Source organism: Rutilus rutilus, assembly GCF_951802725.1.
Source record: "Rutilus rutilus genome assembly, chromosome: 4".
Taxonomy (NCBI): Eukaryota; Metazoa; Chordata; class Actinopteri; order Cypriniformes; family Leuciscidae; genus Rutilus; species Rutilus rutilus.
In genome coordinates this window covers 45526315-45549691 of record NC_140212.1, presented here as the reverse complement: position 1 = coordinate 45549691, position 23377 = coordinate 45526315, and the positions used below count along the sequence as shown (strand labels likewise).

General features: G+C 36.3%; 1 protein-coding gene across 2 annotated transcripts in view; it reads left to right on the top strand.

Annotated features, from left to right (window-relative positions):
- LOC311289541 (NLR family CARD domain-containing protein 3-like) overlaps positions 1 to 23377 on the top strand; it is an 83379-nt gene that overhangs the window by 24966 nt on the left and 35036 nt on the right. For both annotated transcript variants that reach the window (XM_084407621.1, XM_084407622.1), the window contains one exon: positions 14118 to 14291. In XM_084407621.1, coding sequence (XP_084263747.1) covers positions 14118 to 14291 — 174 coding nt within the window. The remainder of the gene's footprint in view (positions 1 to 14117; positions 14292 to 23377) is intronic.

Genomic DNA, 23377 nt, shown 5'->3' with positions numbered 1-23377 from the left:
TGCTGCGTGTTCAGCTCCTTCATCTACGGCCAAAGTCCATCTCATTCCAGAGAGGGATTGTATCCGGATTAATGTAGACGTAGCCTTAAATACACTCACAGGAAACAAGGCACAGGTGAGAACAATAACACATGATACGATGGTGGGAAACTGAAATGAAACCCACTGAGGGCCTCTAGTGGCCAAAACTAGTCAATAAACCTAACACTGACATGCTCTGTGTTTCAGGGTGAAGCATGGCACTGTATTCATTTACACACGAGCAACTCATGATCCTGTGTTTTCAGTGTGTCAGAGCGTCTCAGTTCACAGTATATCAGTGGTCTCAAACTGAGCTCCTGGAGGGTCACTGTCCTGCAGAGTTTAAATCCAACCAGCTCCAAAACACCTGCCTGGAAGTTTTTAGTAATCCTGAAGACTTTGATTAGCTGGATCAGATGTGTTTAATTCGGGTGGAGCTAAACTCTGCAGGGCGGTGGCCCTTGAGGAGCTGAGTTTGAGTGCACTTCAGTAAATGCTACTCCACATGAACTCCTGCAAGTATGGCAAGCCGTTTTAAGTTTTATTCATTTCCAGGATATGAATCCTTGATATCAACAATTCAATTTCAACTAGTAAAAATGTTCATTCTTGATATCAACAATTGAATTTTAACTAGTAAAAACTATAATTCTTGATATTAGCAATTGAATTTCAACTAGTAAAAACTATAATTCTTGATATTAACAATTTATATCCTTGGAATGGCAATAGGCATATGGCAAGCCGTTTTGACTTTTAATCATTCGCAGGATATGAATTCTTGATATCAACAACTACATTTTCACTAGTTAAAATGATAGTTATTGATATCAGGAATTAGATTTCTACTAGTAACAATGGCAATTTTTGATATCAGGAATTACATTTCCACTAGTAACAATGCTAATTCTTGATATCAGCATTTACATTTTCCCTAGTTAAAATGATAATTCTTGATATCAACAATTGAATTTCAACTAGTAAAAACTATAATTATTGATATCTGTAATTGTATTTTCACTAGTGAAATGTCACCATAGGCTGCCATTCAAAATCAATTGTTGATATCAAGAATTGATTTCTTACTAGTTAAAATTCCAGTTTCACATATCAGAAATACAATTCTTACTAGTAAAAACCTTTATTTTTGATATCAAGAATTCAATTGTGACTAGTTGAAATGTCTATTCTTGATATCAACATTTGAATTGCTACTAGTAACAATGTTCATTTTTGATATAAATAATTCCATTTTCACTAGTGACAATGTTAATTTCTGATATCATGAATGTGATTGTTACTAGTAAGAAAGCCATTTTAGATATCTGAAATTATATTGATATCAGAAATACATTTTCAGATATCAAAAATGAAAATTTTTACTAGTAGCAATTCAATTGTTGATATCAAGAATAGTCATTTCAACTAGTGACAATTGAATTATTGATATCAGTAATTGCCATTTTTACTAGTAACAATGTAATTATTGATATCAAAAATTATATTTCTACTAGTAAGAAATCAATTCTTGATATCAACAATTGATTTTGAATGGCAGCCTATGGTGACATTTCACTAGTGAAAATATAATTACAGATATCAACAATTAAATAGTTGATATCAACAATTACATTTTTGATATCAACAATTCATATCCTACATGTGTTTTAAATGTAAAAAGGGCGACAAAACTATTACAGATATCAAAAATGTATTTCTTACTAGTTAAAATTCTGAATACACATATCAGCTTTGTATTTCTTACTAGTAGAAATATAATTTTTGATATCAATAATTACATTGTTACTAGTAAAAATGCTAATTCCTGATATCAAGAATTACGTGGTTACTAGTAAAAATGTCTATTCTTGATATCAACAATTAAATCACATTCATGATATCAGAAATTAACATTGTCACTAGTGAAAATGGAATTCTTGATATCAAAAATGAACATTGTTACTAGTAGAAATTCAAATGTTGATATCAAGAATAGACATTTCAACTAGTGACAACTGAATTCTTGATATCAAAAATAAAGGTTTTTACTAGTAAGAATTGTATTTCTGATATGTGAAACTGGAATTTTAACTAGTAAGAAATCAATTCTTGATATCAACAATTGATTTTGAATGGCAGCCTATGGTGACATTTCACTAGTGAAAATACAATTACAGATATCAAGAATTATAGTTTTTACTAGTTGAAATTCATTTGTTGATATCAAGAATTAGCATTTTTACTAGTGGAAATCTAATTCCTGATATCAATAACTATCGTTTTAACTAGTGAAAATTGAATTGTTGATATCAAGAATTCATATCCTGGAAATGAATAAAAGTTAAAACAGCTTGCCATATGCAAGTGAGTTTGGGCCATGTCATGTCATTAAAGGTCTACGTTGTATCAGACTCTATTGAATTTTTTGCATTTTCAATTCAATTTCATATGTGGTCTGTGAACTGTGGTTTGTTCCCTATTTCTTAATATATGTACAATTTGTTATGGAGCTCTCTCCAAAAGTTCAGCGGAGAGAAAGTTTGTGTTGTGTGATAATGAGTAATGTTGGTACTAATGTAGTACATGTTTTTCCTTTTTTTTTCTTTCCTTTCACTTAATCTCAGAATCTCAGATATGTCAAGACAGAAGAAACTCACACTATTCATGTTTTCGTCATTTATCTTTTTGTTGTTGTTGTAACCAATGTCCACTAGCTTACTCAGTGCTCAGTCAGGGGGTTCATGTGTTCATTTTACCAGTTGGAATGTCAAAGGTTTAAACAATGTAATCAAACACAGCAAGATGATGTCACATTTAGAACATTTAAATACTCATATTGTTTTGTTTTTTTGCAAGAGACCCACTTAAAGATCATGCCAGATTTTGTAAGAAATGGATTGGACAAGTTTATCATTCTAAATTTGTCAGTAAATCTAGAGGGGTGCCAATTATTATCAATAAGTGTATTCTGTTTTCTCCTTCACAAACCTTAGTTGATTCCGGTGGTAGATATGTTATTGTTTCAGGCCTTCTTTATGGTTTAAACGTGACACTGGCTAATATATACGCACCAAACTTTTATTCAGAAAATATTCTCTCTACTCCCTGGTCTAAACTCACACTATCTTATTATGGGAGGTGATTTTAATTGTTCTCTGAACCCTTCTCTAGACCGTTCATCCACTAAACCTGCCCAACCCTCTAAAACTGCAATTACACTTCATTCGTTTTAAACTACTTGTGGTCAAGCTGATGTATGGCGCTTTTCATATCCCACAGCACGACAATACTCATTTTTCTCTCATGTCCACCTTAATTACTCTCGCAATGATTACTTTTTCTTAGACAAGAAATTGTTGTCTAAAGTGAGGGCCTGTTCATATGGCAGCATTCTTATATATGACCATGCTCCACTTTCACTTTCTCTACAGTTTCAGGATAAGATGTTTGGTTCTCAAAGTTGGAGATTTAATTCTTTACTGCTCTCTGAGAAAGAATTTTGTGATTCATTAAAAACCCAATTAGATATCTCTTTGGAGATAAATACCACCCCTGAGACCTCATCTTCCACAATTTGGGAATCTTTGAAAGCATATGCTCGGGGTCAAGTCATTTCATATTCAGACTGTGTAAATAGACAACGAAGGATGAAGCTAGAAGAATTATCTCTTGAAATTCTTCGGCTCGATTCGGCTTATGCAGCTTCTCAAGATCCTGAAATTTACAAAAAGAGACTCAAATTTCAATCTGATTTTAATGTTATCAACTCAATGTTATCAAAAAGTTATTGCTGAAGACTAAACATGCATTTTTTTGAGAATGGTGACAAGCCAAGTAAACTTCTTGCGCTTCAGCAAACTTTTATATTCCTCCCCAATATGTTCAGTATGTAATATTAGCGTAGACGGCATCCTTCTTATGATTTAACAAGCACATCAGGATTTTTATGGGAAGTGTTCCCGGTTTCGGCTGACCTAATCTATGCAGCCTAACATTGAATTATAGAAGTCTATAATTTGTTATGTGTATTCTAGGCCAAAGATATGTGTTTTTAGTCTAGATTAGACTCCATTAATAATGGCTGCCTGCCTCCAACCCTTCGTCAGTCTTGTATTTCTTTGATTTTGACAAATGCTTTTTGCATTGGTTATTGGGAACCCTTGGCAATTGCCATTCGTAGTGAGCAGGCCATACAGGGAATTAGGAGAGCTAGTGCTGTTCACAACATTTCTTTTTACAGCGATGATGTGTTGCTCTATATCTCTGATCCGGATGTTTCTTTACCCGAAGTTTTGAGAATTGTCAATTCCTTTAGCCTCTTCTCCGGTTATAAATTGAATATAAATAAAAGTTATATCCAATAAATTTTCCAATTTCTGATTTACCCGAAACATGAGTCCCGCAAACGCGGCGCTGTATGTAATCGGAGGACAAATGGCTCCTTAGTTTCGAAATGGTTTGGGTACAAGGTGATCGCGTTGAAAATAAAGGCGTTTGTCTAGCGTTAGAAGCTCATTTGAAACATTGCCGCGGCTCATTTAAGAAAATGACAGCTCCGAAGAGACGCTGCTTTAGTTTGATGTAGTGCTACAATAATAAAGAAAGATGATGATCATCATCACCTTATCTGTTACCACTGAAATGTAGATGTGAGCGCGCAAGAATGAAACACGGGCTTAATCTTTGATACATGGAAGGCGGGATGAATTCTCCTGTACGCAGGAGGAAGGATGAGGTCAGCAGCGTCAAGACAAGCGTGACCTTGGCTCGTTCACTGTAGAAGGTCCTAGGTTGGAGAGAAAAATGCATGGAGCATCGTGTTAGAGAAGCTCTGCAAAAACTGGGTTCACCGGAATATGACTCTGGAACTGGTAGGCGGGGTTCCGACTGGGAGGGGCTCTCTGGTGGTGTGGGGAGAACGGCCGGCGTGGGCGGCGCAGCGGGAACTCGCAGGAGTTGGAATTGCTGGGTCAGCTCGGACACCTGCGCCACCAAAGCCTGTACAGCGCGACCCGTGTCATTGAGGTTCTTCCCTGAGAATCCATTCGACGGACGCTGCGGTTGAGAAATTCCTCCAATCATGTAGATGGGTTACTCGGTGCTTCCATCGATGGGTCAGATCATTCTGTCATGATGAAAGAGAGGAAGCAAATGCAAGTAAACTCTTTATTGAGATTGTTAACAGTGAAAATGAAGCTCCAGCTGATGGCAGGTGGTGCAGGGACTTCGATGGTCAGTACAGGACAGAAGAGACGGTGAGTAGAGTGCGCTGGTGAGTGACGGAGAGAAATCCACATGATGAAGTAATCCACAGGGAAAAACTGAACAGGAACAATGAAGCACGAGACTGGAGAACGCCGAACAGGAACGGAAACAGACATGCAGCACGGAGGACCTCATACAACGATCTGACAAAGGAGATGAGAAATAGGTGAGTATTTAAAGATGAGAGGATTAACTGCAACTGGCGCCGTGAGTGAGATCAGCTGTGCTCTGATAGATGATGATTGCCGGTCACGCCCACTCACACACACCCACACACATGTAACAACATAAACACGAGACAAGCAGGAAACAATGCATTCATAAACCGTGACAATCTCATCTTTTTTTTTAATCAAAGGACCAGCCAGAATACGTAGAGAAATATTTCAGAAACCAAAGCTTGAGGGTGGGCTTACCCTTCCTTATTGCTTATTTTACTACTGGGCAGCAACTATACACTCTACATTGTTCTGGTTTCAGAGTCATTTCGGGCTCAGTGACTGGGTCCGGCTTGGGTCAGTATTGAAGAGGGTTCCAGCTCCCCAGTCTCGCCTGTCCCACTATTGTGTGGTCCTCTTACTGCCATCTCGCGCTGTCCTTAAGCCAATTCTATTGTCTAACAATCGTTATGGATTTGGTCTCAATTCCGAACCCATTTTTACCTTTAGCGCTTCCCAGTGTCTTCACCTATAAACCGTAACCCTTTATTCCCCCCTGACTTAACCCTCTGGGGTCTGAAGTCCTTGAGATGTTCTGACATGCCCTGACATTTGTGCTTTTTTCAGTTGCTTATAAATATATTAATGGCAAAGGTGTAATTACACTCTATTTAGCACAAACAGGGCTACCATAATATGTGAGCAACATGTTTGTATTTTTGAGAGAATAATGTTTATGCATGGTTATTGAAAAAAAAGCTAAAGTTTCTGAAATAAGGCCAGAAGACTTATACTAAATGTGTCCACAAGACTTTTGAATAATGGGTGTTGTCGCTTAGAGTTTTTTCTTCAAAATGATCTGAAAATCATCCTGCCTAATCATTCACATAAAACAATACATTGATTTAAACTTTGTAAGACACGTTTTGGAAAGGCAATATGCGTGTGGGCGTGATTCACACCTGAGAAGACAGTGACCCACATAATGAGCTGCATAATGAGCCACATAATGAGCCTTTCATTCAAGTGTATCACTGAGAGTACCACAAGTAAAGAATGTGAGGACTTATTTGGTATGCATGCAAATTGCATAATATCCATGGTAAACATTTCTAGTAACTATGCAGTTAATTCTCATACTGGATTTTCAGAATGTTTTGGAATATATCCTCTCCCCAAATGTGACACTAATAAAAAAACTATAATAAATAATTTAATGAGAAGGTTTTTATTGACCTATTAAGATGTTGCTTACATCTACCTTGCAAATATATGTTTTGCTATTTTATTAAACAGTTTTCACATATAAATCAACAACAATTACAATTTTAACAATATTTCAAGTGTAATCTTTCTTTTTAAAAAGTGTACATCGATTTTATCATACGTATTTCAAAGTTAAGGATTCATTAGTTTGAATATTGGAACAAACACTATAATAACAATTTAGTTGATAATTCAATATACCTACTTTATTTTTAACAAAACATCACATCACATAAGGAGCAGTTCACGCACATCCCAGTCAAGTACGGGTGCTGGATCTCATATATAATGCAAGTAACAAAGTAAAGATCCGCACACCGAAGAGCTCCCATTTACATAATTTATTATAAATGTAAATGATGAATAAATTATGTAAACGGGAGCTCTTCGGTGTGCGGATCTTTACTTTGTAACAAAACATCACATACTATATATCTAACTAGTGCTGAACGATTTTGGAAAATAATCGAATTGTGATTTAGTTTTACCAATATTGCGATTGCGATTTAATATGCGATTACTTTTTAAGCTCTTTATCTTTTCTATTATTCAACAAAAACCAGCAATAAATCATTGTAAAATAGGGAAGGGAATCTTTAGGCACCTCATGAGCCGATCAATTTTTTTTCTTTAATTGATCTTATTAATAAAACTTAAAATATTTAATTACATAATTATAAGTAGGTCTACTTATAATAATTACACATTAAAAAAACGAAATTAATACAATTACATGGTAATAATTTGAACAAATATAGCTTCAAAACAAATAACAAAGTACAAAAGTACAAACAAAAATATTACAAGCAATAAACAAAGGGTGCTCTCAGTATTTAAGAGTAGGCTGTCTGAACGTTTTCATCTCTTTTGAAATTATAAGATGTGGTTTGTCCTGTCTGTTTAATAACTTAAGATATACAGTAACTGACTGTGTTTTGCATCATAAAAGCATTTTGAGATGCAAGTACATTTAACCACGTAGACGGAGTCGCTCACAGCCGCATGCTCAAGCACTCTTTGCAAAGCGCGTGTGAGTATTTGAAAGCAGCTTCTGTCGGTAATTTTCATATTTTTAATATATAAGCCAACTGCATTCCAAGACATATGATGCCTTCGTAGAACATTTGTAAGTAAAATACCGGCGGGCGAGACCGTCGTAACATCGTAACAAAAATAACATCAAGCAAACCGCACATATCTCATATCTTGTGCAATGAAGTCCGCGAATGTCCTTGTAATTCGCTTAAACTTTTCCCAACTTTATTAAAGATTATTTCTCGTAAAGTTCGAGTGGTGTCGTGTGTGTGACAGAGGAATTAGAAGCAAGCAGAATACGGTTGTTTATAAAGCACACGCGTCATCACATATCTGTGTTTAAAACTAAGCTCAGACATAAATCTGAAATTATCTCAATCGATACAGAATCGTTGGAGAGAATCTATAACACAATATCACATAAATTAAACATAAACTGTTATTTCCTGTAACGTGCTGTAACGGTCATCATCTGGAGTGCCCTTGAGAGCCACCTGAGGGCACTCTACATCAGACTATCATTATTCACTCACAACTACATTTCCCATAATTCACTGCCTGGACTCATCATCCCTGATTATCACATTCACCTGTGTCTCATTATATTGTTTAGTTCACCCCATATAAGCCTGGTTCACCTCATCATTCCCTGCAAAGTCTTGTACGTTATCCCACTGCATTTCCTTTGTTGTCGTTATTCCTGGTTCTTGATCTCTGCCTGTGTCCTGGTTTTCCTGTTTCTGCCTCACCCTCTGGATTTGTCTGTTTGTTGGATTGCCTGCCAGTGTATGACCTTTGCCTGGATTTTGACTACGATTCTGTATAACCCTTTAAAAAAAACTGCATTTGGATCCTCAACCTTCGTGTCTCGGAGCAGTTCATAACACGTGCCAAGTTGATGCTTTATCTGCAGTACAGACTGGTTTACTCTTGCGTGTCACGTGACCAGACTGTAATCGCAGCTTTGCGGTTAAAAAATCGCATTTCATCATATTGCGATATTATCGCAAAAGCAATTAATCGTTCAGCCCTATATTTAACATATGAGCAGAAATATTTGCATATAAATGTTAATTTGCAGTTTAATACATTGCTTATACAAAGACATTTTATTTCAACATATTTCAGTCGATTTTTACTCATCTCAGTATAGCAATATAGTTTGGTAAAAGCAAAACTAGTAGATGTGTTCATGTAAAAATAACATGTTTACCAGAGGTGGGTAGAGTATCCAAAAACTGTACTCAAGTAAAAGTACAAGTACTTATAGAAATATTTACTCAAAGTAAAAGTAATAATCTTAATAGTTACTTGAGTAAGATTAAAAAAGTATCCAATGAAAAAACTACTCAAGTAGCTAGTTACTTTGGATCATATATATATATATATATATATATATATATATATATATATATATATATATATATGATCCAAAGTAACTAGCTACTTGAGTAGTTTTTTCATTGGATACTTTTTCAGACTTCAGACTTCAAGATGCAAAAGACTTCATGATGCAAAAGCCTCTGAGCGCCATCTGAAATTTTCTTCTAAAACAAGCATTTTTATCAAGCTTGTATATTTAAGTTCAGTAATTTCACTTTAACCCTCTGGGGTCTGAGGTGTTTTTGGGGTCCTTGAGATGTTCTGACATGCCCTGACATTTGTGCTTTTTTCAGTTTCTTATAAACATATGAATGGCAAAGGTGTATTTACACTCTATTTAGCACAAACAGGGCTACCATAATATGTGATCAACATGTATGTACATGTTTGTATTTTTGAGAGAATAATGTTTATGCATGGTTATTGAAAAAACTAAAAATGAAAGTTTCTGAAATAAGGCCACAAAACACATACTAAACATACTCTCTAATGTGTCTTAGAGTTTTTTCTTCAAAATGATGTGAAAATCATCCTGCCTGATCATTCACATAAAACAATACATTGATTTAAATTTTGCAAGACACTTTCTGTTTGGAAAGGCAATATGCGAGTGGGCGTCAACGATCCAACACCATCATGAATATTGAGTGGTTCACACCTGAGGAGACAAGTGGCCCGCATACTTAATGAGCCAATCACAAATTGTGCTTGCAAATTTTATCCAAGGTAAACATTTCTAGTAATTGTGCAGTTAATTCTCATACTGTATTTTCAGAAAGTTTTGGAATATATTCTCTACCCAAATGTGTCACTAATAAAACACAATAAAAATTATTTAAAGAGAAGGTTTATATTGACCTTTTAAGATTTTGTTTACATCTATCCTTGTATATATTTTTGCTATTTTATTAAAAAGGTTATACAATTACAACAATTAAAATTGTAACAATATTTCCAGTGTAATCTTTCTTTGTAAAAACTAAAGTATACATTTTATTATACGTATTTCAATGTTAAGGATTCATTAGTTTGAATATAGCCTATATTGGAACAAACACTAAAATAACATCTTAGTTGATTATTTTTGACAAAACATATATATATATATATATATATATATATATATAGATTAGATTAGATTATAAGCTTATTTGCAACATTATAAGATTATAATATATGTAAGCAACATTATAAGCTTATTTGATGTGGCAGTATTTTACAGTAAAAACTTTATAATCTATCCAATTTTTGTAGTCGATTTTTACTCATCTCATTATAGCAATAGAGTTTGGTGAAAGCTGTTCATTCATTCACACACAGAAACGCGATTCATATTAAAACAGTATTTGTGCCAGCTGTAGTAGCTTCACAACAGCGCGCATCTGTGCGTTCATTCATTCATGATACACTGAAACGTGATTCATATTTAAACAGTATTTGTGCCAGCTGTTGTAGCTACACAACAGCGCGCATCTGTGCGTTCATTCATTCATGATACACTGCAACGCGATTCATATTTAAACAGTATTTGTGCCAGCTATAGTAGCTTCACAACAGCGCGCATCTGTGCGTTCATTCATTCATACACTGAAACGCGATTCATATTTAAATAGTCTTTTTGCCTGTACAGACACTTGCGATTAGAACAAAGCAAATATATAACTGACCTATTCCTCAGCCGGATCTGTTGCTCCTCGAAACAAAACTTCCAGCACTTCTGAGGTAAATTTTCCAGGATTATTATCAAGATAGTAGCCTATTATTCCTCACAGCGTCGTAAAGTCCATGAGTCTGAAAGTGAACTCGCGGTGTGTGTGTTATCCAGCTGATGTGGGCGTTTCACGGGTTTGCGAGGATCGCCTCAGATAATTTGCGTTTATCTGAATAGCGCGCGCTCTCCGTGGGCGGGGTCATATCAAAACATAATGAGCTGAGTTGAGAACGACTGACATCTCTCTCTTTTCATACAGATTACATAAACTTAGAATATTTTCTTAGAATATAGTTTTTTTAGAATAATTACTTAATTTAAAAGAAGAGAATTCAAGCTTCATGCCTGTGTGCCTGTATTCCTGTTTGACTGAGTATTCGCTGAGTTATGGTTCATTTTCGGACGCGTTTCAGAATTGACTTCACTGACAGAGAGAACGCAGAACTCGCATCATGTTTATTTTTCTTTATTTGGCGAAAAGCACAACACTTTGTTTTTATTGTGAGTATACACAAAAATAATACAGACTTAACAGGATTGATTGATGTATGACACAAGTATGTAAAATCAAAATCAACAGATAATTTTTAATCTCTTTTGCACTGATATGAACAAAAACGAACCTATCGCGCCGGCGCGATTGCCAACCTCAGGGGGTTAATGACAATTAATAGGTACTTTTCATTGCCATTTAGGTGAAATAACTGAACATAAACATACAAGCTTGATAAAAATGCTCTTTTAGAAGAAAATTTCAGATGGTACTTAGAGGCTTTTGCATCTGAAGTCGTCATATATATAAAATTATATTATTTAGATTTTTTTTATTTAAATAACTATTATTATCATAAGTAGAATGGCTATCTTTGCAACAAAAACAGAAGAGACAAGCATTATTTCTGCCATCTGTAGCCCGAAAATCATTGCCTGTCCTTTGGTTTGTATAATAGTAACTTATACAACTACATTTGGATTATTAGACAATGTCGAAATAAAGTGAATCTCAAAGGTATGCAATTGACACAGAGAAGAAAGAGTTAAAACTCTTCACATGTGCTCGCGCTCATGACTGCTACTGAACATCTGAACATAAAAAAACAAACAAAAGTACATCGACGGATCTTCTTCTGTCTGTTCTCCAAAATAGAATCAACTGTATATTTCTGCAAGCATGTTTAACACTAGAAGTCCCAGAGATTTGTAACCCTCCTTTAGCCAAGTGGATGCTAACTGGTTAGTCTTTTGGCTATCATTAGCATCAATTCATGTGTAAATGTGGTCATTACCTGAGCAATCTGCAGGGGGGTTGGGGGTGTGTGTGTGAATGGTTGCTGGTGGCTTGTTTGTATGTGTGGGGGAGGGAGGGCTGCTAAAAGCAGAGAACTTGATTGACCATGTCTCACATTGGCATGTAGGATCTTGCCCAGGTGTAAACAGGTATGAATTAGCACATCTAATTGCATGCAGCTTGCTCTCAAATGAGAGGTAATTCCTTTTGTGCTGAGGTGGATAAAATCTCACTGCACATAGCCTACTACTTCAGTGCCCTCAAGAATTCTGTGGTGTACGAACCTCCTCTCCAAGAAAAGAAAATGCAGACAAGACTCACCACTCGGCAGGCCTTGGAAATGATCCTGAGTGAAGTAAACCCTTGTGACTCAGATGGAGAAGACATAGAACTTCAGCCGGATTCGGACTCAGAGCTGTCTGATCTGTCTTCAGGTTAAGTTTCATTTCATATTATTTCCTATTTCATTTCAAACCAGTAAGTGGAAAACACCAAAAAAGCAGTGGAGTGACATAAATATTTACTCTGCCTTTTTTGTATTGTCCACTTTTTTGTTTGTACTACTTAGCAGACATTATAGTTCATTTCCGGACGCGTTTCAGAATGGACTACACTGACAGAGAGAAGGCAGAACTCGCATCATGCTTATTTTTCTTTATTTGGCAAAAAGCACAATACTTTGTTTTTATTGTGAGTATACACAAAAATAAAAGACATTTAACAGGATCGGAAGTGTTACATACACTTGTATGTAAGATCAAAATCGACAGAGTATTTTGAGTCTCTTTTGCACTGATAAGAAAAAAAGCGAGCAGATCACGCCGGGGTGATTGCCGACCCTAGGGGGTTAATGACAAAGCATTTAATATTTTGCAGAGAGCAGGAATTTCGGCTGTCAATGATATTTACATTGATAATGTTTTTTCCAGCTTTTTACAATTGAAACAAAAATTATCTCTCACTTGTGCAGAATTTTTTTGATATTTTCAGCTCAGAACTTTTGTTAAATTCATTCCCTGACTTTCTGAATCTTTCACCAAAATCTTCACTAGATCAGATTCTTGAAGTAGCCTTAGATAAAAGGAGTACATTGTCTACGATATACAGGCTGATTTCCTCCATCTCCACTTCCTCTATCTCTTTTATTAGACAATCGTGGGAGTCGGATCTATGCCTCACATTTGATGATGAACTTGGAACCAGATCCTGTCCCGTGTTCATACCTCTTCTATTTGTGCTTGTCACATTTTATCCAATTAAAATGTATTCATTGTATTAACTGGACAAAAGTGAGGTTGGCAAAAATTAAGCCTGGTGTTGATCCTCTCTGTCATTGTTGCCATCAGGCCCCTACTGATTTATTACATATGTTTGGGTTATGTCCATCCTTAACTTCTTTTTGGCTATCAATCTTTAATTGTTTTTCTTTAGTGACAGAGACAGATTGAGCCTTGTCCTTTGGTTGCACTTTTTGGACTTTCTCCAAATGTCACTGGCTTGTCTGGAAATGCTGCAAAGGCTTTTGCCTTCTCAACATTATTAGCTAGACGGCGCGTTCTTCTGCTATGGAAACAAAATCTTTTGATGACTGGCTGAGAGATGTTATGAGCTGCATATATTTTTTACTATTATCCTGTATCTGTATCCTGGTATTATTTTAAAAGATCAATAAACAGATTTAATAATAAATGTTTTTAAGATATTTAAAATAGGAAATTAAGAATTTATTAGCAACTATAATTCATTGTAAATTAATGCATGTGAAATACTTGCAAATAATAATTTATTTTGAAATATGCACACATTCACTATTATTTGTATGACTGTTAATGTTTTTTTGTCTAAATGTAAATTATATATTTTCAATTCAAAACAATGTAATAAAAAAAAAAGTAATTTATTCTTAGATTCTTTTGGGAAACGTAGCCAAGAACAGTGTGTGATAGTAACGTCTGATTGCCAAACTAACTGTTGCTGTATGCCTTTGTAGATTGTCTGGCTGTATGGTGACAGAGAAAGGCTGTGGTCATGTGTCTTCAGCTCTGAGTTCAAACCCCTCACACCTGAGAGAGCTGGATCTGAGCTACAATCACCCAGGAGATTCAGGAGTCAAGCTGCTCACTGATAAACGGGAGGATCCAAACTACAGACTGGATAAACTCAAGTATGTAGAGCATGAAGAGTTGATTAAACAACTCCAAAAACAGCATTTTAATCTTCACTTATTACCCACATTACTACATTTACAAACGTTCTTATTGAGAATTTACAGAGGTTTAGCTCTAGTTATGCTACAGGGCTGATGAATGCTTCATTCTGATTGGCTGACGAACATTATAAGGTGTGCAATTATTTACAGTAAACGCACAGGTAAAGTAGTTCTAGGCATGTCTTAACTGAAATCATTTTGCAAAATGATATGGAACTGTAATGCAGTCATTTCAGAGGTCCTGACAGCCTACAACAGCAAAACAACCAAAACCCACAAAGACAAAAGAAAATATAACAAACAACAGGATATTAATCACAAACCATTTCCATGAGTTTCCTACAAAATTAATTTTTATTCACTTTATCCTGCTCTAACATAAAAACGCACACACAGAGTACAGACACACACACTCATACAAGTGCACAGAAATGTGCTGTCAGCACTGCTCTGCGATTTCATCAGTAAAATAGTTTTGCAACTTATGTAGTATGTCTGAAAGGGGGCCTGTGTTAGGAGAGGTCCAGTGGTGTGACACGTGCACATACCCGACTTTTCTTATTTCAAAATATATTTATTGGCATTTTGAGCAGATACAACATCTTGTATATATAAAACAATAAACATAACAATAAACATACTACGGGCCCTATCTTGCACCCAGCGCAATTGACTTTGTACACCGATGCATGTATCATTCCTATTTTGCACCCGCACACAGTGGACTTTTCCCTCCACAGACGCACGTCAGTAAACTAGGAAATGCATTTGCGCTCCCGGGGGCGGTGCAGCGAAAAGAGGAGGCGTATTCCGGCGCAAACGTTCCCTGGTGCTATTTTGCAGGTTTAGAAAACAATTCCACCACTGACCAGGAAAAACCTAGTCTAAAGTCAGTGACGCGTTGCTGATGTTATTCATATGCTATTTTAAGGGCGCATGCTTGGCCATAATCAATGTAGCGTGTGCACAACGCGCATGCACTTTGCTTTTCTCATCTACACACAGACGCAGCAGTTCTCATTTTTAGAAAACCAAACATTATTACAGGAACATTATTATTTAACACACGAGGGAAATCATTGTTGTGTCCATGAAGATGTGAACAAATAGGCATAAATCTACACATTTACCCAAATTTTTATAACCAATAAAAACCTGTTTAACCAAAGCTAATTTGGATAGGTTTCTCCCATCCCCATACAATGTCACTTCTCTGTGTTTTACGGCCCTGACGAGAACGTCGGTCTCCTCGGCTGTGACCGCTGCTGGTGCGCGACGGGCAAATCCGCCGTTATAATAGCAATCCGCCATGGAACAAGCGTGCCTCCTCTTAAAGGGAATGTGAGATGTCGCTCTGATTGGTTTATTTCACATTACACCCAAACCACACCTATGAATAATGAAGCTACTTCAGACCAACCCATTTTAGATTTGCGTCGGGCGCAAGAGTCATTTATCCCGCCGGTATAATAGCAACAGCGCCCAAGACCCACCCACAAAGTTACTTGCGTTTCGCGCTTGATACTTGCGTTTCAGATCGTTAAAATAGGGCCCTATAAGTGTAATAGTTAAACAATACAATAAGTGTACAAAATAATAAAATACAATGCAATATAAACAAAAGGATTAAAAAAAAGATATAGGTTATACTCGTCTGCGTTTTCAAGTGCGAGATCAATGGTATAAATATAATTTAACAAAGGTTTCCATGTTTTATGAAAGTTTTTTTTTTTTTTTTGCTTTAAACAAAGATAATTTATTTTATCAATCTATCATATGAAGGAGGGCATGCATGTTAACACTTAAAGAGAATGAGCCTCCAGGCCAATAGTGTTGTGAAATAGTGTAGTCTGGCATTGGTGTAGTGTATTCTATGAAGAATCTTGCTTTGCATCAAACTGTGCTGGGCGCGTATAGAGGAAGAATGTACTAAATCTATTTTAGAATCCCACTCTATTTCAAGTATAGTGAACCCCAGCTCTTGTTCCCAAGTATTTTTGAGTCAAACAGAGGGGTCAAGATTTAATCAATCTATTAATTCATTAATTACAGAGATTAGCCCTTTTCTGTCTAGCTAAGATTAAGAAGGGTGTCCATGTTATAATCAGGAGGAAGATTAGAAAACCGGGGACATTGATTTTGTACTAAAACGTCTGATCTAAAAGAAGCTAAAAAGATACGTTTTAAAAGAAACTTTTCTGACAATTCTGAAAAGGCTAAAAATAATCCTTTATCATAAAGGTCCTTGATGATACTGAGACCCCTAGAATTAACGAAAAAGGAAGAGAGGACCAGTTCTCTATACTGCCTTATAGACCATTTCAAGGATGTAAACAATAACATTCCGTTGGAATGCTACTGCGCATGTCTGGCCCTGAAGCATTTCCGGTGGCGGCGTTTTTAAATATCCGGTCTGTGAAAACAAGCGCGTAACTTTTACGTCTAGCGAAAAGGCAACAGTTAAAGTATTTCCAAAAACTGAAAATAAACGATGATTGGAATTACCGGACCCTTTAAATAAGACTTTGATGCGTATACTTTTTACACAGAACAACGTTTGCCTGAGTAGTCCGATTGGGTGTTGCGGCTGCTTGCGTGTACACGAGAGATGCGATAAAAGCCTATCGCAGTCTGGATACTTACAGAAAGGTTGGGAACATTCGTTCGTAAAATGTTGATGACATCTGTCTTGTGTTTGGTGAAGATGAAGCAAGTCAAACAGCGTCGAAAACGTACTTATCATGGTTTGTCCGAGGAGGTTACGAGTGGGCATTTCACTTGCATATCTATGCAAACATTCATATTTATTTGTACAGCGCTATTCAAAATACATATCGTTTCAGAGCAGCTTTACAGAACATGCATGTACACTCACCTAAAGGATTATTAGGAACACCATACTAATACTGTGTTTGACCCCCTTTCGCCTTCAGAACTGCCTTAATTCTACGTGGCATTGATTCAACAAGGTGCTGAAAGCATTCTTTAGAAATGTTGGCCCATATTGATAGGATAACATCTTGCAGTTGATGGAGATTTGTGGGATGCACATCCAGGGCACGAAGCTCCCGTTCCATCACATCCCAAAGATGCTCTATTGGGTTGAGATCTGGTGACTGTGGGGGCCATTTTAGTACAGTGAACTCATTGTCATGTTCAATAAACCAATTTGAAATGATTCGAGCTTTGTGACATGGTGCATTATCCTGCTGGAAGTAGCCATCAGAGGATGGGTACATGGTGGTCATAAAGGGATGGACATGGTCAGAAACAATGCTCAGGTAGGCCGTGGCATTTAAACGATGCCCAACTGGCACTAAGGGGCCTAAAGTGTGCCAAGAAAACATCCCCCACACCATTACACCACCACCACCAGCCTACACAGTGGTAACAAGGCATGATGGATCCATGTTCTCATTCTGTTTATGCCAAATTCTGACTCTACCATCTGAATGTCTCAACAGAAATTCAGAGACTCATCAGACCAGGCAACATTTTTCCAGTCTTCAACTGTCCAATTTTGGTGAGCTCGTGCAAATTGTAGCCTCTTTTTCCTATTTGTAGTGGAGATGAGTGGTACCCGGTGGGGTCTTCTGCTGTTGTAGCCCATCCGCCTCAAGGTTGTGCGTGTTGTGGCTTCACAAATGCTTTGCTGCATACCTCGGTTGTAACGAGTGGTTATTTCAGTCAAAGTTGCTCTTCTATCAGCTTGAATCAGTCTGCCCATTCTCCTCTGACCTCTAGCATCAACAAGGCATTTTCGCCCACAGGACTGCCGCATACTGGATGTTTTTTCCTTTTCACACCATTCTTTGTCAACCCTAGAAATGGTTGTGCGTGAAAATCCCAGTAACTGAGCAGATTGTGAAATACTCAGACCGGCCCGTCTGGCACCAACAACCATGCCACGCTCAAAATTGCTTAAATCACCTTTCTTTCCCATTCTGACATTCAGTTTGGAGGTCAGGAGATTGTCTTGACCAGGACCACACCCCTAAATGCATTGAAGCAACTGCCATATGATTGGTTGATTAGATAATTGCATTAATGAGAAATTGAACAGGTGTTCCTAATAATATTTTAGGTGAGTGTATATTACAACGCTAAATGTACGCTAGTAAACGGACTTCAGTAAAAATTGCTTTAAGTTATGCCAGTACTCATTTCATTCGTTTCCAAATGTAATGTGTGCGAGAAGATTTAAATGTCCTATCTGAGCCCCTCATGTGGTCACAAATAAACAGAAGGTGAAAGCAATGTAATGCTGGCTGTCTTTTTTTTCTAATGCATAAACCTGTATTAGTCATTTAAGAGAAATGTATACGTGAAGATTAATAATTGTAAAATTAAGAATAAAACATACAGAATACACTTTTTAGGTCCTTGAAGGGAAAATGTTATTTTATGGTATATGGTATACTATTTAGTATAGTATATGGTATACTATTTAGTATAGTCACATACAGATTTGCTAGCTGTGTGTGTATTTATGTAGTCAACATTTAAAGTGGATCAAAAAAGTTAATCATAAGTTGTCCTATAAGACAAGAACAGGTATTGTTCCAAATTAATGTTAACTTTGATGAAAGGTTTTTATCCACTTCAAATGTTTACTACTGTATATATTTAAAAATACATAAACAAAAGAAACATCCTCTCACTTTTAACAGCTTTTATTTCCAGCAAATGTCTTAACCCCCTGAGGTCGGCGGTATCGCCGGCGATACCAGCTCGCTTTTTTTTTAGCAGTGTAAAAGAAACTCATGAATACTCTGTTGACTTAGATTTTTCATTGGAGTTTCATACATCAATAGATTCTGTTAAATGTGTATTATTTTTGTGTATACTCACAATAAAAACAAAGTGTTGTGCTTTTTGCCAAATAAAGAAAAATAAAAACGAAGCGAGTTCTGCCTCCTCTTTCAGTGTAGTCCATTCTGAAACGCGTCCGAAAATTAACCATAACTCAGCGAATACTCAGTCAAACAGGCATACAGGCATACAGACATGAAGCTTGAATTCTCTCCTTTTAAATGAAGTAATTTTTATAAAAAACAAATATTCACAGTTTATGTAATATGTATGCAAAGAGAGAGATGTCAGTCGTTCTCATCTCAGCTAATTACGTTATAATGTGCTCCGCCCACGGAGAGCGCGCGCTATTCAAACGCAAATGTAAGCCGATCCACACAAACCTGTGAAACGCCCACATCAGCTGGATAACACACACCGCGAGTTCACTTTCAGACGTATGTACTTTACGATGCTGTGAGGAATAATACTATCTTGATAATAATCCTGCAAAAATGTACCTCAGAAGTTCTGGAAGTATCATTTCGAGGAGCAAACGGATCCCGCTGAGGAATAGGTCAGTTCTGTTTGCTTTGTTCTAATCGGAATGAATGAACGCACAGATGCGCGCTGTTGTGGAGCTACTACAGCTGGCAAAAATACTGTTTAAATATGAATCGCGAATACAAAGAAAGATTACACTGGAAATACTGTTACAATTTTAAATGTTGTTGTAATTGTATAACCTTAATATATATATATATATATATATATATATATACGTATATATAGGCCTATATAAGGATAGATGTAAACAAAATCTTAAAAGGTCATTATAAGCCTTCTCTTTAAATAATTTTATTATGCTTTATTAGTGACACATTTGGGAAGAGAATATATTCCAAATCTGACAGTATGAGAACAATTAACTGCACAATTACTAGAAATGTTTACCTTGGATATTGTACAATTTGCAAGCAAAATTTGTGGAAAAAACAACAAACCAGTTATATATTGTCCTTGCATTCTTGTGGCTCAGTCACACACCTGAATGAAAGGCTCATTACGTATGCAGCCTCATTATGCGGGCTCCATTGACTCTGCAGGTGTGAATCACGCCCACCCGCATATGGCCTTTCCAAACAAAAAGTGTTTTACAAGATTTAAATCAATGTATTGTGTTATGTGAATGATTAGGCAGGATGATTTTCACATAATTCTGAAGAAAAAACAGTAGGCAATGACATCCATTAGTCAAAAGTCTTATTTACATATATTTAGAATGTGTTTTATGGCCTTATTTCAGAAACTTTAGTTTTTTGTTTTTAAAAAAACCATGCATAAACATTATTCTCTCAAAAATACAAACATGTACATGCAAGTTGTTCACATATTATGGTAGCCCTGTTTGTGCTAAATAGAGTGAATTTACACCTTTGCCATTAATATGTTTATAAGCAACTGAAAAAAGCACAAATGTCAGGGCATGTCAGAACATCTCAAGGACCCCAAAAACCTCTCAGACCCCAGAGGGTTAATGTGTAAATAAATTCTTGTATGAACATAATCTGCTTCAACAACTGAGACAACAACATAAAACACATTTCACAGACTTTTTTTGACAAACATAAATGGAGTTATGAGTCCCTGAACAAAGGGGGTCAATATCAATCCTCAAGGTCTCGAACACATCTGGGGGTTCATATGTGTGCAGAATTATTGATTTTGCACGTTGATTTTCTGATCATATATTTTTTTTCCAGACAAATTTTTACCAATTCCAAACCATATTAATCTTAACTACAATTCATTTTGTATTTAATAATTTATAAGTGATATAGAATTGTTCATCAAGGCTGGAAATGAAAAAAACCTTATATTCAGGTGTGCATAATTATTAGGCACATTTTCTTTTGCAGTTAAAATAAGCCAAAAAAAGAGAGGTAAAGAATACTAAAAAATGCCCCACACTTAAGAATCACAAGCTGAAGTGTAGTAAAATACATGAAGAATTAATCTTCCAGAATCTGGCATTAAGTTTTAGGAGTTCATTTTTAAAAATTAACTCCCAAAACTTACTGATGAAGATGAATTATTCAAACAGTGGAACAAGAGGATGTGATGCTGGTCCTTTAAGAGTCAGTCCCAATCTGTCTGTCCATAAAGCCTATAAAAACATCATCTTCATCTTCATGTATTTTACTACACTTCAGCTTGTGAACCCAAGTCTCTGAGATCCTGATATCTTGCTCTTCTGGAGACTCCAGGTAAGTTGCAGTTCTGAAAAATGGTGGCGCCAGAGACTAAAGGGTTCCTGATGGTTTCCCACTTAATTATTTTGCAGTTAACATGTGTCTTTTCTTCTCCACCTGATTTTGTCTGACCCTGCTGACCCAATGAGGATTTCACTGTCCAAGGGTCATGCTCCTTCTCATGGGCATTTCATAATTTGTGACTTTTCAGTCTGAGTTAATCTCTTTTTTGGCTTATTTTATCTGTAAAAGAAAGCGTGCCTAATAATTATGCACACCTGAATATAAGGCGTTTTCATTTCCAGTCTTCATGTACAATTACATATCCCTTAAATATATTAAATACAAAATGAATAGTAGTTATTAAGCTTAATGTGGTTTTGAATTGGTAAAAATGTGTCTGAAAAACAAAATATGATCAGAAAATCAAGGTGCCTAATAATTCTGCCCACACTGTATGGTCATTGGTCACATGTGGTTTGGCTGTTGTTCCTGTCTCCCTGTAGTAGTCTTGGACGTCTTAAATTACAAATGATTGCTTTCCTATTGAAGACAAAAGCAGAAAAACAATTATTAACTTAATATGGTTAATGCACAATATTTAAGAACTAATGCTACTATTGTGTACTATAGTAAATGTTGGAATTAACATTAGCCAAGCTTAAGTGATGAAAAATGTTTACCGTTACCTTTTGTAAACTACTGCAACACACCATTCAGGTGGTAACTGTTATACAGTATACATTCTGTAATGTGTTACTTACTGCAGTTGTCAACTAACTAGACAGCTAGCCAACAAATGTTAACTCCTACTTAATTACAGCCCACAAAACATTTAGGGGAAAAGACGGAAATAAAAGCTTGGCCTATTTTCACTAAATTACACGCGTCAAAATGCTAGGTTTATATGTAAACAATAACGAACAGAGCTATCTTAAATTATGCTGCAGCATTCATAAACAGTTAACGTAAAGAGTAGAGAGAGAAAAAAAAGTAAAGAGAACAGTTTTACTTACCAGAATCGAAATGTGTGCTGTATATTGCTAGTTGCGTATTCAGCCTTCTCGCTTCACTGATGCAATCCAGGCGCGTTTTTCAGGAATTTAAACATTTTAATTTCCAAAAAAAAGTTCGTTTCGGGCCAGAAGGAGGACCCAACTAACGAGCAACAAGGGCCTAATTTTAATTTAGATATTCTAAATAGCAGGATTATATAAATTATGGCAATCCCACTGTACATCAAGCGCATCCCGCCATTGTTTTGAATGCGCTCGACAACTAACCGGAACCGTCCTAGGGCCAAATACGTCACTTCCTTAAACAGACGAAAGGCCGTTGAAATGGTCTATAAACATCAATTAAAGAATAAAAAATAATAATTCTAAAGATATCGGTGTGATTTTATTGATGAATACGCCTAGATATCTGAATCCTTCCTGAACCCACTTAAAGGGGAAATTATGTTGGGAAAGTGTCTCAGTTGCTAAATTGATAGGGAACAATTAGCTCTTTTGAAGATACAATTTGTAACCAGATGTGGCGGGGTAGTGGAAGGACAAAAGTTACACTTATGGACAAAAGAGCAAACTAAAGAGCAGACTATGCCAAATTTCATAAGACAGACAGGTTCGCTACCACAGAGGACAAGAGACGTGGATCTGAATACAAAATACTTTTATTTTCACAACAATTATTATTTTAAATATATGAAAACTGTTGACTCAGGGGACACGTTTACACCACTTCGGTATGCAGCAGACCAAAAATAAAGAAAACAACAAACAAAAAAAGACTTTCAGGCTGAGGCTTACCAGTAGTGCAGCGAGCTGGGCAGTGAGTATCCTAAGACCACACCACTCACCAAATTCTACTCCACACAAACACTCTAACTCTCACACTCGCTAAGTGAAGGAAACGCCACCACCAAAAGGGCAAGGACAGCTAGCTTCCCTACACCGGGGGCCTAGAGTTCTCAACGGGTCGGGTCGGCCCGACAAA